At 42.1% G+C, this 17,139-nt stretch overlaps 1 protein-coding gene across 3 annotated transcripts; it reads left to right on the top strand.

Annotated features, from left to right (window-relative positions):
* Positions 1–236: 236 nt before the first annotated feature.
* On the top strand, positions 237–15,262 carry LOC140368633 (ubiquitin carboxyl-terminal hydrolase 31-like). Of its 3 annotated transcripts, none has more exons than XR_011928183.1 (16): positions 237–1,511; positions 6,067–6,204; positions 6,383–6,471; positions 7,943–8,035; positions 8,233–8,368; positions 9,563–9,713; positions 9,871–10,054; positions 10,128–10,239; positions 10,316–10,410; positions 10,584–10,661; positions 10,737–10,866; positions 10,939–11,284; positions 11,359–11,517; positions 11,600–11,752; positions 11,898–13,506; positions 13,745–15,262. XR_011928183.1 is itself a non-coding variant. In XM_072455621.1 (15 exons), the coding sequence occupies exons 1-15, from the start codon at positions 969–971 to the stop codon at positions 13,328–13,330; spliced, it is 3,840 nt and encodes a 1,279-aa protein (XP_072311722.1). In that variant the 5' UTR covers positions 237–968; the 3' UTR covers positions 13,331–13,548. The 3 variants fall into 3 exon arrangements, 1 of the variants encoding a protein (XP_072311722.1); XR_011928182.1 differs by having other exon boundaries at positions 11,898–13,509; positions 13,750–15,262; XM_072455621.1 differs by lacking the exon at positions 13,745–15,262 and having other exon boundaries at positions 11,898–13,548.
* The last annotated feature ends 1,877 nt before the right edge of the window (positions 15,263–17,139 follow it).

The raw sequence follows: 17,139 nt of genomic DNA, 5'->3' as shown, positions 1-17,139 counted from the left end.
ACATTAGAGTCTCGCTTTAAATGATGAGCCGCGCTTGAATGTTATTGTAGGCTTCCGTTAGGCCCGGAGGACGCTTCTGTGTCTCGTGCGTGCTGCCGCGGGTCACGTGAGCGCGTGTGTACCTGCGCGCTCTCTTCCAATATGGGCCGTGTTTGGTGCTGACGTCAGCCGTTACCGCCCTGTGCCTGCTGCTGCTCCCCGGCTGCTGCTGCCCGGCTGCTGCTGCCTGGCTGCTGCTCCCCGGCTGCTGCTCCCCGGCTGCTGCTGCCTGGCTGCGGTCTGTGCTGGAGGAGACCCTCGGTGTGATGGAGACCCTGGCCCTAAGTGGCACCGCGCACAGCGTCGCTCCGGAGCCGTGAGACGCGCACACGCCCGCTGCAGCCGCCGGTGACTCTGCGGATGAGGACATTGTGTTTGACATGGAGAGAGGTAGGAGGAAAGATGCTCATTGTCAGGCCGTGGCGAGGGAGCGGCGACGGGCAGCGCTGCGCCGCTCAGGGGGTCCCACACGCTGGCATGGACCCCCTGCCTAAAGACGTCCATCCTCCTCACCCCAACTTGTGCTCGCGTCTAATGTAAAGGCGTCGGTACATTGTGCAGGGTGGAGCTGCGGTTTCTTTAATAAATGATGAGGAATCCCGCCTGTCCCCATCTAAAGGCTAATTGTGAGCGCCGTCTGATGTTTTTGCCTCCCTTAATCCCGTGATCTCCGCTTTTGACACAGATGTTCCCGCAGACTCGGAGCGCACGGGAGGATGGCCGTTGCCCCGTGTATTCACGGTGTTCTCTGTCGCGTTCCTCTCCGTAGAGGCGTCTGTTTATGCAATCCGACGCAGTGTTGCACTTCGCGGCTATGAACCCCATTTGTGGGGATCCTTTGTGTAACAGACAAATATGTCCGCGCCTTGTGTCAAATTAAAACAAGTGACTTAACATTTAAGGGCACTTGACTGAGACTCAGCCTCACCATGTCGAAAGTCGTGAGTAACAAAGAGAAGAAGTCCTTCAGCAAGAAGCTGTTCCGGAGAAGCTCGGTGCGCTCCGTGGGCAGCTTCATGAACAGAGTGCTCCGGACACTGTCCACACTGTCCCACTTCAGCACGGACGAGCACAGCGAGCAGGACAAGAAGGACGAGTCTGCTCTCATCCCCACGACCACCGGAGGCTCCGCCGCGTCTGATGACAGCGACTGTGGAGGCTTCCCCTTCTTTGGGGACAAGGTGCCGGGAGTAGCGGGCCTGAAGAACCACGGGAACACCTGCTTCATGAACGCGATCCTCCAGTGTCTGAGCAACACCGAACTGTTCGCAGAGTATCTGGCCCTGGAGCAGTTCAGCGGCAGTGAGACTGCGAGCAGCAGTGACAAGCCCAAGGCCAACGGGGTGGTCCTGGTGCAGAAGAGGGGCAGCCCGCCTCAGCAGGACTCAGGGGAGGTCACCAAACAACTGTCCGGCCTGGTCCGAGCGCTCTGGACCTCTGAGTACACGCCCCAGCACAGCAGGGACTTCAAGGTAAGTGTGTGTCACCATCAACAAGCAAACTTTCTCCTGAAAAACAAAACACATCCCACACAGTACACAGTACACAGTACACAGTACGGTACATAGTACACAGTACATAGTACATAGTACATAGTACATAGTACATAGTACATAGTACATAGTACACAGCACATAGTACATAGTACATAGTACATAGTACATAGTACACAGCACATAGTACATAGTACATAGTACCGGTACATAGTACATAGTATATAGTACACAGTACATAGTACACAGTACATAGTACATAGTACATAGTACATAGTACATATTACATAGTACACAGCACATAGTACCGGTACATAGTACATAGTACATCGTACATAGTACACAGTACATAGTACATAGTACACAGTACATAGTACATAGTACACAGTACACAGTACACAGTACATAGTACATAGTACACAGTACCGGTACATAGTACCGGTACACAGTACATAGTACATAGTACACAGTACATAGTACATAGTACATAGTACACAGTACACAGTACATAGTACATAGTACATAGTACACAGTACATAAGCCTTTAGGCTAGAAGCCACTGCTCAGATACTCACTGAAAGCCTTTGTATTGCGACTATTGCAATAGTTTGATGATTGTTTTGATTTGTTGTCTGGTTTAGTTTGTCATATGTTGGTCATGAGGACGTGTGAAACCTCTCACTCCTCTGGTCTTGCAATGTTACACACATGGTTAAAAAGATAGACCATGTTGGAACATGTGCCTGCAGCTGGGCATATTTTCCTGACGTGGCACAAACTAGTCTGTATAAGAAGGGCCCTACATGTGTGTCCCCCACAGGCCCCTCTCTTCTTCCTCCTTTGTGCCATCTGCTTGTGAAGAGCTGGGCTGGCCATGAAGTTTCAGTGTTGAAGTTAGAAGTACTTTAGGTACTTGTAGGCTGCTCTTCCTCTTCACACCTCTTACTGTAAATCCCAGGAGTGGGCATCTGCTCGTGCTTGTGTTGTGCCTCTGACCACTGTCCAGGTCAGCACTAGTCTAAAACAACTATAAACCATCTTGTGCTTTTGTTACTCTCTTGACTGGTGTATTGACCTATTTTTTCCATTCAGTCCTTCATGACCAATAGACAGGAACACAACTGAAGGCCAAACAAAACATTGCTTATTTTTGGACTGTGCTGCTATTTTTGTGCGTTTATTTCTGTCTCAGTCGGCCGCCTCAGAACAAAGTGTCTGATTGATAATAGATTATTCTAAAAAGGGGCCTTAAATCATAGACAAATCATAACCAGCTATTCAGAGTCTAAAGTGAAAATAACAATCATAATAGTCTTGGCGCCGTTCACCTGAAAGAAACAAACTGTTTCCATAAAGCAGAAGATTGTTGTGATAGGAACATGAGGACCCTAATATATGTTGAATATGTTTTTACATCTACAATATTGACTATACAATGAATCAGGAGTTCAGATAACAATAATCATGTTTTACATTTCATCTGAAATGTGTAAAGGTCTTGGTTGAGGTTTGCCTCCTTTACAAAAAGTGAAAGGGACTGTGACAAGACAATCAAAAATCTTAATGAAAAAAATTATAAATGTTTTTTATTGAGTAATTTAAACAACTCAATTATTAAAATTGACTTCATTTCATTTTATTTATTTATACAGGGAAACCCCAATGAGAAAAGTTCTCTTTTTCATACCCTGTTCAAACATAACACAAATTAAACAAACAAACAATGATTCAATTTTAGCCGCAATTGCGTACAAATTACACAGAAAATGTGAAAATGTAGTGTATTTGATGTTTGTCCTTAAACAGGATCCTTACTTCAGCTTCATCTGGGTCAAATTTAGTCAAAATCTTTTCATCACATGACTTTTGCTTTCTAAACAACTATTTGATTAATTGAAAGAACAATCACTACTGAAATGATCGTTACTTACAGCACTACTCTAATTCTTTTATTCTTTATTTTTAAAGGGACAGCACACATTAATGAACTTAATGCTTGTAAATATGTAAAGATTAAGGAAATGATGACACAAACTGGACTGACATTCGCACAATGGAAAAAAATCACTTCTGGATTGAATCTGAAAAGAGACTGAAAAAACAGACAGTAGACAACATGGTACTCTTATTTTGAATTGAAAATGCTTTAACCCTTATTTTCTTAGGATGCCACCCTTTTATTTTCTAATTGCATTCATTCTTGCTGGTCCTGCTGTTGTTTTTATGTTCAAAAAGTTAAACATAGTTAAAAGTTAAACACCCGCAGAGCGTACTGTACATACACATAAACAAACAGTTCATTTGCAGTGACATCAACCCCTCAACATTAAAATGCATTTGGCTATATATTTTTTTTCAGAGTTTTTACAGGTAACCTTTATTTAACCAGGAAAAGTCTCATTTTCCAAGAGCGTACTGTAACTTTACTCCATAGGCAAAGGATAGAAGTGCTTTTACTGAATGGAAAGCGCTTTTACAGCCTCTTCATATGAGTATAAGTTGGATAATAAATACCTTTTACTCTATATTCTGACTTTATTCTTCTCCGGTGTTTCCCCCCCGTCTTCCATCAGCTTTGGCCATTATCATTGCTGATGCGGGCCTGTTTGTGACCCCGGGTTTAGCCCACTTTGCTGACTTGGTCTTTTCTAATGCCTTGGAAACGAGCGGGTCTGTCCCAGGAGACCGACCGGGACGGGCCACAGAGCTTTGTCCTTGCCTCTGACCTTGTGGGACACTCATCGCTCTATGTGAAATTGATGAGAAATTGATGTGTAACTGTCACTTCAAAGATTCAGATGTCCCTTTACAAAAAAAAAAGCCCCGTCAACATGTTTTTGAACTTTGACCCCCATGCTAATCACGGCGGTCAAAGCTTGTGAATGTTTGATGAGAGGGTGGAGCTGCTCTGATTGTAGAGATGTCGGGGTGGACTGACTTTCCAATAATTGTACTGATAGAGGCCAGAGGATAATCATGTTTTTAAGAAAGTAATAACTCATTTGAATGTAAATGTAAATAATAATAGTAATTCTTTGTGTTTATAAGGAAAATGTGTCAATTTAGTCAGGTATTTAGTATCAAACTATAACATACGTACCATATTTTCCGGACTATAAGTCGCACCAGCCAAAAAATGCTTATTAGAGAAGAAAAAAACATATATAAGTTGCACTGGAGTATGAAATGTGGTTGCAAGTGTGAAAATAACAAATAATATCACATATAAGTCGCTCTGGAGTATAAGTATAAGTGTATAAATATAAGTATAAGTCACACCAGCCAAAAAATGCATAATAGAGAAGAAAAAAACATATATAAGTTGCACTGGAGTATGAAATGTGGTTGCAAGTGTGAAAATAACAATAATATCACATATAAAATGCTCCGGAGTATCAGTATAAGTATATAAGTATAAATATAGGTATAAGTCGCACCCCGGCCAAAATTATGAAAAAAGGTGCAACTTATAGTCTGGAAGATCATTATTTTACAGTTTGCTTTATGTTGTACTTAGGGAGGTCACAGTATCACATTTCAGTGTTATGATTATTGTGAAAAGAACATCAGAATATAAAGATTATTCAAAATGACTGACACAACAAAACAAAAGTGAAATCCTTAATTTTCTCTCATTCTAAAACATTACCGGTCCAATATCACATGACCAGCTTTATGAAATCAAACTTTCTCAATGCAAAAGTAAAGTTATTTTGCTATAAACAGCCACATAAAAGGCACTATACCTAAAGTCCAGATTTAATTGAAATTACGTCTGTAAATTTAACAGTAAATTTGTATAAGCCTATTTTAATATTTATCCTATAGTAGATTTAAATGTTTTTTTCTTTAATACATGCCCTTTTTGTTTTTGTATAGGTTGTTTTATCATTGTTCATTGCTTGTTCCTATGTTTGTGAATTCTGTTCATTGGCAATGGCAATAACCCTTTTCTGACTCTGATTCTGTAATTTGGTTTCTAAAAAAGTCACAGTTATTCACAGTCATTTTTATTCTTATATATTGTGACCTGAATAATCACAATTATTCATTAAGCGAATAATCTTGACATCCCAAGCTGCAATATTGTTTTAAATGAAACAAGTACCGGTACTTTTTGTTCAAAAACGGCAGAACCAACGCTTGACAGTTTTATTTCACCGTAGTAACCGTGATTCATGCCAACAACATGATATGAACCCAAATCCTGACCCAAAAAAGGTCGAAAGTTGGAGGGAAAACCTAATAAATTCCTAATTAATGTGCACTCCGAGACAACTCCCCCAGCGATAGCATCAAATTTGACTGTTTAATGTTTTTATTGTAGAAAAATAGTACGTAGTATATGACATTGTTGAACCCGACATGTTTGAACCTTTTGAAACAATCACAAAATACAACTCTAAGTACACTATTGATGAGGAATCGTTTGTTTCCATTTCATAAAGTGTTTGTTTTTGATTCATAACGTCAGTAATACTAGAATACTAGAATAATAGTAATAAATATCTCTGTTTTTTCTCTGCTTTTGTAGAACGTGGTGTCGAAGAGCGCCCTCCAGTTCAGAGGGAACTCTCAGCACGACGCTCAGGAGTTCCTGCTCTGGCTCCTGGACCGCGTGCACGAGGACCTCAACAACATCGTGCACCCCGACATCAGGCTGCCCGTCAAGGTAAAGGAAATGAGATCATGAAGCCGAGGGGGAAATGAAATCAGGGAAACTGCACTGCCAGCCGATCTGCCTTTCGACTCCTCAAGTGTTTCTCTTTCTCCCCCGTCAGTCTCTGCATAAATCTCTCACACTCAGACGTTCAGATATGAATATAAAGTGTGGTGTTTGTTTTCTCTAGCCACCAGTAGAGGAAGAAAGTGCTCCAGAAGGCTCTCCACTACCAGCGCCCGGATCTTTTGTACAGGAACTGTTTCAGGCACAATACAGGTGATTATTTAGCATGTTCTTTGAGCGATATGGACAAAATGTAATATTTAGATTTGTTTGGAAGGATAATGTGTCTTTAGACGTTTTAGTTGACTATTTTGTGCATTATTTAATGTTTTTCACTCTAACTATAAATCAGATGTTACTTTTCCCCGAGCACTTTTTTACTCTTATTTGAGTCATTTCCTGGACCACTACTTTGCACTTTTACTTGAGTAAAACATTTAGGCTATTCTACCCACCTCTGTTTGCCCCAAAAATGGCAAGGTTAAAACAGCATAATCTTCTGCCTAGACTTGATTTAATGTCTAAAAAGATGAATCCGCTCTGTCCACCTTTTACTGCAATGACCAATACAAAAACACTTATATGGGGTTGTACTTTCATGGTTATATATCGATACAAATTATAAAACCTATGCTTTAGTCACATTTTATTCCATCAGTAAATCATTTAGGCTATTCTACCCACCTCTGTTTGCCACAAAAATGTTTTATTCAAATGCGATAACAATTTCACCTCCTTTAAACCCAGAAGTTGTCCTGCAAAATTACCTAAAATTACAGTCTGTACAAATAATATACACATGATAACTTGACTGCAGAATTGTGTGTATTTTCATTAAAAAAAAAAAAAAAACACGTTTAAAGTGCACGTCATAAGTACTACAAGGACTAGTGTTACAATACTAACATTTCCAACAAAATGTAAATACTAAGGAACAGGCTCAATGCACGATACTGGTTTTGACGGCACAAAAATAACAAAAAAACTTTATTTTTCTTTATTTTTAATTTTTTTTAGAAAATGTTTAACACTAAAATAATTGCTAATAAAAATAAATGCTATAATATAAATATAATTTCAAAATGTGTTAAAAGAGTTTAAAATGTGTATTTGCGAGTTAGGGACGGAAAATTGCTTCACGCACTCTTATCTTTTGACTTCTTACCACTTTTTATATTTCATTTAAAGCTATTTTGCGTTGACGGCAGTACTTTATAAAAAAAAAATGATAATCATATATTTTATTTATATTGTAGAAATCAATAATCTAAGTGCGGCGGATCCGTAAACCAAGTAATAAAATAACTGTGGCCTTATCCGCTTTATGAAATCAAACTTTCTGCATGATTAATTTGACATAAAAAGCATGATAAAAAAAATCTCACTTTTTGGAGTAAAGGCTGAGCAGAAAGGCTTCAAAAACCGTCACATTTCTTTTAATTGGACTCAGAAAAGACCTAATTTACTTCGCAAATACTCACCTAACCTTATAATCTTGACATCCAACTGACAGGCAACAGGTTCAACACAACAAGTGTCACAACGAGTCACTCCAAAATGAAAAACATTTGAGTGAATCCCTATAAATAAACAGTAGATGCCTCATGTTCTTTATTCCACGCTTTCGTTGTCGTGTGAGAATTGTGTTCCCGCTCATTATTGCCCCGTCATCTCGTCTGCGCAGGTCGTCGCTGACTTGCCCTCACTGCCAGAAACAGAGCAACACCTTTGATCCTTTCCTCTGCATCTCACTGCCAATCCCCGTCCCTCACACTCGGTAAGCCACCAAACACCAAAACACAATCAATATTTCCACACAGCCGAAACGCAACAGTACGAAGTCGTCAGCTCTGGCACAAACAAACGCGGTGGGATTTGACAGGTGCAGCTAAAATTAGGACTCGGGCCCGTGTTTGAAAAACCTCAGCCTTGGAAAAAAACAGCCAATTAATGTGATTTCCTGTGACACCGCAGGCCCCTTCATGTGACAGTGGTGTACCAGGGGAAGTGCTCCAACTGCATGCGAGTCGGGGTGGCCGTTCCTCTGTCCGGCACCGTGGCCAGGCTCAGGCAGGCGGTGGCTCAGGAGACCAAAATCCCATCTCAACAGGTGAGAGCTTGTCTTCCATCGATTCAGCGACGTTCTCCCGGTGTAAAAGTAAAGACTAATACAAATAGAGCTTATGATAGACTGTTCAGTTTGAAGTGCTGTTAAACCAATGGAGATTTTTTTTTATGTATTAGTGACCCAAGCAGTCGGGCTGGAGTCGACTAAAGACATGTTGTGTGCATCGATTTGCTGACTAAAAGGGAGCGTGGCACAGTAAAAGCTCTTAAACCTGTTAAGAATCGCTACCATGTGACCAAGATCGCAGTAGATGATCACAATTACACATATTTATACAGAAAACTGCTAATAAACAGTGTATTTAGCTGTAAAAAGACACATTTATTTTAGTTTATTAAGATCCAAATGAACTCCTGACATATCAATTGCCAAGATAACTCACTACATGCGTTCTTCTTTCTGCTATTGTGAACATAAATCCTATTAAATCTCTCAAAATAATCATATAAATAAATAAATAAAACCAAGACACCCTCAGCTGATTAATGGACTAATTAATCCAGCTCTTACTGCTACTTTTGTCTACCTTTTTTAACATTTGTGTGGCCACTGCATCTCTTTGGGCATTTTGTGCTGCTTCACATTTGGCGGATTTCCATAGTAACAGCCGCTTTTTGACACTCTCATCATGTTCTCCTGGAGATCTGTGGTCGCTGCAATATGTCTCTCGAAAGGCGTTGTGTTATTGAATATCTTCCGGTCGTGCTACAAAATGTTATCAAATGTGATGCCGCCCCAAAAACATTCGGTGTTTTTTGGAGTTTCAGATTGATGAAAATCTTGCATTATTTTGAGGACTTTTTCTAGATGGATAGATATGTTTTTAATTGTCACTCTCTATGGCAACGCTCCTAATTTCTCATCATTCTGGAACCCATGAATAAACAGGTAATTGAAGCCAAGTCTAAAGGAGATTCACTGTTTTTGAAAGAAATATGCAAACTTATAACCCACAAATAATGAACCTTATCTTTATTTTTTAGGGATTTTTAAATTAAATCAAATTAAATCAAACAAATTAATCCTATGGCTTCCAATCCTTTCAACTAACCATAGCATTTCTGTCATAAATATAGATTCTTGCATCAATATACTGTATAATAGATATTGTGTGACGGTCTTGATTCTTATTGTATTTGGACCAGTGTATTTTCATAGTCTTTCTGCTTGTTCCAGATTGTCCTGACTGAAATGTACTATGACGGCTTCCACCGCTCGTTCTGCGATGACGATGACGACCTGGAGATCGTTCAAGAGAGCGACTCAATCTTTGCCTTTGAGACCCCAGAGCTCTTTAGACCAGACCAGATCCGCTCCAAGAGATGCGGTACAGCTTCCTGTTTATCCCCCTCGAATCCAACCCATCTCAAGGCCATTACACCATTAGTGGCCTTTATTCAATCACAAATGGACTGCATTGCTAATGCTCATTCACTCACTAGGCTGAAAAATGCCTTATTCTTTGTATTCTGTGTGTCCAACAGGGAGTCCACATGCGAATCTCAATCAAAACAACCTGAAGTACGGCACAGATATTAACCGGCTGTCCACCCAGATACAAGAGCCCCCGCCGAGCCCCCCTCCGAGCCCCAACAAGAACAGCGAGCAGGCCGAGAAGATTGTTCTGCTGGTGTGCAACAGAGCGTGTGCTGGGCAGCAAGGACGCAGGTCTGTACCCACCCTACCAGGTTTTACAATTCATGATGGAGCTACGTTCAAAGGTCACTTGTTTATTCTCCAGGTTTGGAAATCCATTTATTCTGTACTTGGAGCGAACAGTGACATGGGACACACTTCAGAAAGAGATCCTTGAAAAGATGAGACATCTCATGAGGCCTGGAGTTATTGTACAGGTTGCACTCCTTCAAATGTCTCTGAGTATCTCTGAAATAAGAATATGGTATTTATAACATGATATTTGTCAAGCAGGTCGGGCCCTTCACTTTACGTGTGGTTGGAGTGGTTGGAATTACATATCTCTTGCCTCAGGAAGAGCAACCACTTGTCCATCCTTCAGTAGAGAGGTAATGTCCACCACCAGGGGGCAGTGATAACATGTGAAACCAAGGAATGACAATGAAATACAGTACTTACAAAATGTTTTCCATTTTAATCCCCAAACCATAGTCTAGTAATTGTGTGTTAATTGTGTTATGTAGTGCACATTTAGCTTAATGTATTTGTTATTGATTTTCAGGGCATTCAAGTCTTGTGGTCCTGGAGGACCGCCGCATGTCAAAATAGTTGTTGAGTGGGACAAAGAGACAAAAGACTAGTAAGTGACATATTTGAATCATTATTAACAGCATGTTATGGGTTCTACTTTTATTGTGTAACATTGTTTGTGTAGTCTGTTCAAGAAAACGGAGGACGAGTACATCCCAGATGCTGAAAGTGTGCGTCAGGTGAAAGAGCAGCACCTGCAGCCTCAGACGTGCTCGCTCGCTCAGTGCTTTCAGCTCTACACCAAAGAGGAACAGGTGACGTTCACACTACATCAACATTACCTCTGTGGTTATCCCTGGTATTTACACACGTGCATGTTGTTTTAGCTTGCCCCGGACGATGCGTGGCGTTGCCCTCACTGTAAACAGCTGCAGCAGGGCAGTATAAAGCTGAGTCTGTGGACCCTCCCGGACATCCTCATCCTCCACCTGAAGCGCTTCAGACAGGACCAGGACCGCCGTGTTAAGATGCAGAACATGGTGAAGTTCCCCCTCACTGGCATGGACATGGCGCCCCATATGGTGAAGCGTAGCCAGAGCAGCTGGAGCCTGCCCTCCCACTGGTCACCATGGAGACGTCCTTATGGCATGGGCCGTGACCCTGAGGACTACCTGTACGACTTGTATGCTGTGTGTAACCACCACGGCACCATGCAGGGGGGTCACTACACAGGTGAGCGAGCAGGACAGATACATGTGTAAGAGCACAGAATACAGAGTAACAGAGTAACAGAGTGTGTTGTGCAGCTCACTGTAAGAACTCCATCGATGGGCAGTGGTACTGCTTTGATGACAGCGATGTCCATCCTATACCGGAAGAGGAAGTGTGCAAACAGACTGCTTACATCTTGTTTTATCAAAGAAGGGCCACCATTCCTTCTTGGTCAGCCAACAGCTCTGTGGGAGGTACACAACTTTACTTTTACAAATGTACCATAGTATTTCAATTTTAGGTATTAGCTTGTAACTATATTAACTATCAACAAAGGGTCGACCAGTTCCTCATTATGTGAGCACTGGATCAGTCGGCTGATGGGGAGTCGCCCTCCGAGCCAGGCCTCCTCTGGGTCCTCCAGACGCACCTCTCTGGCCTCTCTGTCCGAGTCCGCCGAATTTGCTGCCGAAAGAAGTGAAGACGATGGTGAGAAAGACGTTACATGTTCATTCATACTTCTGAAGATTGAGTGTTATTTTGCAAATTGTCCAATTGAGAGAGAGAAGTTAAGTATCAAAAACAAAATCTGTGTTTGACACTTTTGATACTCTAATAGCCTTTTTGTGTGTAGGATTATCAAGTCGACCGGCAGTCAGAGGAATGCAACGACAAACCTTCTCATCCCGATCTTCCATTGCGAGCCCCTTGGCGCTCAGTGAAAATGGCACCAAACCATCGTGGCCCCACTCGGCCAAGCTCCAGCTCCGCTCTAACTCTCCCTCTCGTTTCTCCCTGGAATCGCACTCCTCCTCCCCCACACTGGAGCGGATCGGAGAGGTGGCGGACAACATTACCTGCTTAAGCGGCTCACCTAAACTCGATCGTCTGTCCTGTCATCACGGAGCCAGGAGACTCCTTGACCAGGTCCATTCCAGAGCTGTGGCTCAGGCAGAGCAGAGGAACTCAACACCGACTACGGACAACAACAATGTTGTGAGTCCAGCAGAGTCCAGCCCGCGCCACTCCCCTGCTGTGAAGGAGACCAAACAGAGAACTGCAACTCAGGACGTCTCCAAGAAAGGCTCTGCTAAAACTGGACTGGACAATGAACGGAGTCCTAAAAGACGGGCGGCCACCTCCTCAACATCCTCCAGCTCTCTCTCTCCTGCTTCCCCCGCCGTAGACAAATCACCCTCCCGAGTGCAGAAGAGCACAGCGTCTCCCTCTAACTCGAAAGACAAGAGCGATGTTTTGCCCAAAGCGGCTAAGACCGCTTCATCACGGGCAGCAACCCCATCCAAAAGAGGCTCTCCCCAAACCCAGGATTTACTACACCCTGATTCGCAACAGCGGAAAGGTGCTTCTCCGGGTTCTCAAAGCTCTCACGGACAACGTAGGCCTTCACCCAGAGCTGGAGCAGATCGAAGCTCGGCATCAGCAAGGACTAAAGCTGCAGACCGGAGTGCGAGCCGGGAATCTCCTCGGACATCTGCTGCGTCTGAGAGGAAAGTGAGCCATGCAGGGCCTCCACCGTCCAGGTCTGGAGGTGCAGGTAAGGCAGAAGGCAGACCAACCAGGCCCACTGCAGAGCACCGGGGAGTGGGCAGGAGCTCCAGCAGTAGCTCCTCCATGGCCAGCCTGAGATCCTCAAGTGTGGGAGTGTCAACTACAAGTGCTGCCCCGTCAGCCCGAGCACGCGGGAACAGTAAGACAGAGGAAAAAGCTTTGTCCTTTTTCAAAACTGCCCTGAGGCCAAAAGAGGGACGCGCAGGGAAAGCAGAGTCCAAAGGAATTCAAGAGGATGGAGTCGGGGAAGGGAAAGATGTTCTAGGAGTTACTAAAAAGTCTGACGTTCCACTTAATCAGGCCAAAGACAGGGAATCGTCAAAGACCTCCACAGCAGCTAAACCGCCGTCGTTAGCATCCACAAAATCCAAAACCTCTGGGGCAGAATCCACCACTCAGGCCTCTGCTAAAGAGAACAAAAAGGAGCCAAACAAAAAAACAATGCAGACCAGGAAAATACCGCTCAGCTCCACACAGAATAGCCAGAGGTCCAAATAATGTCCTGTGGGTGGTGTTTTCTGGGCAGCTCTTGTGTTTCTGTTTGGGACATTGTGAAACATCTGTAGCTCCTCGTGGTTACCGAACACCAGCTGCCATGTTGAACCTGAAGCTTCCCTTCCTAGAGCTACAGTTAAACAGGAATGGATTTTAACAAAGCACTTTGTATGGATTGCGTTGTTATTGAGGAATAATAATAATAATAATAATAACTTTTATTTATATAGCGCTTTTCAGTGACCCAAAGACGCTGAACATAATAAAAAAAGGGGGGGGTATTTACAGACAGGGGGGACAACACGTACAGAACACATTAATATACAGATAAAATGAACAAGACAGAAGAAGTAGAGAGAAAAAGATGGGGATGTAACAGGGGGTAGAAGTGTAGGTGTAGGCGATGGGGTAGAGGAGGCTAGGGGTAGGAATATGAATTATACTAATGTATTGTACATAAGCATGGACTGCACATGTATTGACATGATTGCCTTGTTCTGTCTGTAGCATAGCTGGGAGAAAACCACCTCAGTGGGTGGTGAGTTTTAAAGTGACTTTGCACAAGATGGAAAGTAGGACTACTGAGTCACCTAAAGTTTACTGGCAATTCCTAACATGCTGATGCAGAGAATTTATCCAAAAATCTACGTGTATACCGCTCTCCGTCAGGATTCAGAGTGTTATATCAACAACGTCAGTGCCTCAGATAATCATAGTATTTAATCCGAATTGTATAACTGCAGGTTATAAATTTATATTAAATTTTAATATTTATTAAGCACTAAAATGTAATTTAAAGTAAACCACAATTAAGCCTATTTAACCCAAACTGCTGTTTACATATGCTCCTTGATGTAGTCATTGTGCAGAAGCCTTTAAAGTATTTTTAAATGATAAAGGAGACAGGAGTGAGAAGTGCAGGACTGGACCATGTCTTTGGTGTATGAATATGTGTGGAGAGCGCTCCTAAATGTCTGTGTTTTATTTGAAAAATGATCTGTTAGACACCCCAGCCCCTGCTCTGCCGATTCCACACGGGACATGGGAGATGGATCTCCCGACTGCCACACCTGTCCCATTCCTCTCAGATGAACAGGGTTTTGTACAGACACAACATTCACCAAGCACTCGCATTCTGTTGGGACGTCTTTGCCAAACACATGGCTTGTATAAAGAGATGGACACAATGACAGCTTGAATTAAGACTTTTACAGAGTTATATCCATTCCCGCTTCGCAGAATGGATATAATAGTGGGTCACTTAAGGCGGTTTGATTTTATAGTCATCCAAATTAATTGTTTAAGGCTAAACTGTGACCAAGATGGTAAACAAGTCCTGTCAAGTTGTCACTGAAGTATAAATCAGATTGAATTTATAATAAATTAATCTGATTTTGGTAAAGATAAAATAAAAGCTACATTTTGATTATGTGGTGTATTTTTCTTTCTTTTCACCATGAGATGTAAATGTATATTTAAAAGTTCTTCATTCTTTGAATAATGCTGTCTGAGTGTCCATCTTCATACATGCCTGTAGTGAAACACCATACATGTACAGGACATTATGGTGTGGCCCCGCCCATCCTCTGCATGTGACCTCAGCTGTGCACATGTCCAGCTTGTAATAGTACAACACAAACAGTGACTGTACCAAGAAGAAACATCCTCATCCATAATATATATTGTTGCATGACAGACCGCTTATGCATGCACTGAACTATGCAAGCAGCCCCTTGCTAATGCCCACAGTGAGTATGTAGACGTGTGTATATATTTCTATCTGTATATTTTTACAAATGCCAGCATCAGAGAGCATGTGATGGCATCTTTTGTTCAAAAGCTTTGTTTGCACATTTCTTCAAAGTAATATACATTTTGTATGAATGATACGTACTGCTCATTCACATTCTCAAAGTAAATCAACTCACAAATGAATGTTTGCTCCATTGTATTTATTTGTCTTGACTGTTCATCTAATCCCAAACCTATGTCTATTTTATATGGATTTGGCAACAATGCCATAGTTTACAGGGCGACCTTTAAGTAACATTTTTATAATTTTAGGGTCTATTGGTAATTGGTATTATTCCTATCATGTTTTCTGCAAGTCTCTTTCTATATTTAGGCTAGGCCAGGGGTCAGATAAAGTACCACTGTGATTATGTATACACAAACTTCAAATCCACAAACAAACTTGCCTCAAAAGACATACAGAACTGTGCAAATGTTTGGGGAAAGTGAAAATATTACAATAAATACGGAACAATATTTTGTCTAGAAATGGATTATTAAGGAATTCCCAGTCTGTCACTGAACATTAGCCTCCAAACCAGAGTCTCATCTACTGAATTTAGTCTTGTATTGAGGATTGTCATTGCTTTTGCAGAACTGGATTAGTGACTTATTGGACAGATAAATGTTTTCATATTTTGTATTTTATAAGAATTTGTACATGTTTTTGTCCAAACCTGCTTATGACCTTTGCACAGTACTGTAACACACAGTGAGAATGTTATACTAAAGCAGTTTGGCTCTAAGCCTATCACTGAATGGACATTGGGATAGTTAAGTTGTTAAAATCACATTACAGGATATCTTAATGCAAGTTTTATTTTTCATAAATGCACGATAATACTTTCTGTTGTGTTGTGTGAGACAGTGATTTCACAGTTTACAGATGATTTTGTTCCATGAGAAAAGATGTGTCGGGATTCAAGAAGACAATGTTCTGATTAAATTTCTTTTTCCAAGTGTGACCTCTGGATGCGTTGCTTTCTTTGGCCACGCGGTGGAGCCAGTGCTCGCGTAAAGCTCTGCGTGAGGGGCCAATAACGGCCCCCCACGCGCGCCGTGTCCCTCCAAACGCCCTTCCCTGAACCTGCCATTATGAAGATGTAGAGCCGTGTCAGGCCAAATGCTGTCAGTAAGAGAAATTATATGTTATTAAACTACAGCGCCATCATTTATTTAGAGCTGATTCAATTGAGCCTTTATTAGTTTGGCCCAAGGCTGCCCATATTAAAACTTAATGCGGCCTCTTTGTCTTTCTTTTCTGGTAATTTTGTATAGCAGTTGAGGGGATTACACTCTCTCACTTCTCACCTCTCGCAGCCGCGGTCAAAGGAGATGGAATTTGAAAAAAAGAGAAGCTGAAGCTGCACCGCGCGCGCCGTTGACGCGCCTACGTGAGCGCACGCGGAGGAACCAAGTGTTGTTTGGATTCATGTGCAATTATCAGAGTCATTAGAACACGCGCAGATGAGAGCGGGGGAGACAGGCTGGTCTCGTGTGCAGATCAATAATCATTTGCCAATTGCACCGCCTCGCTCCAAGAGAACATCATTAGTGGACCTCAAGGAGAATAAAGCTGCTTTTATCTGGGTTTAACTCCCCAAGTCCGTTACATGTTACTCTGCAGCGAAGCCCGAGTCCCAGGACGTGTTTGCCTTCTGCACATTTATTTTCTTCATGCATCATAGAGAACCAATTTAACAGTATTGATCAGTGCGCCCGTGGGTTCTGCCTGAGCCAGCCTTAATGTTGATCCCTGCTCCCCGCGTACAAGAACAGGCTTTGTTTTTTTTATTACAGGTGATTGGATTTAAAGAATGGAGATTGCAACTTTAGATGCCACTATTACATTTACTGTTGCAGTTGATAAAAGCAAGTTCAGTGCCCACTCATGATATTTGAATGAGGAAAACATGCTCACTTTTGAATGTGATAGGCAATATTTTTGGACTGGCTTAAAATATGCTTATGCTTTCAACTTTTTTAAAATACTTTATACAATACAACTTTTAGATATTATT

Source organism: Eucyclogobius newberryi, unplaced genomic scaffold, assembly GCF_026437365.1.
Source record: "Eucyclogobius newberryi isolate DKJ021-1_F unplaced genomic scaffold, fEucNew1.0.hap1 SCAF_20, whole genome shotgun sequence".
Taxonomy (NCBI): domain Eukaryota; kingdom Metazoa; phylum Chordata; class Actinopteri; order Gobiiformes; family Gobiidae; genus Eucyclogobius; species Eucyclogobius newberryi.
Note: the sequence above shows the minus strand (reverse complement) of the source record. Positions and strands in the feature narration are given on the sequence as shown.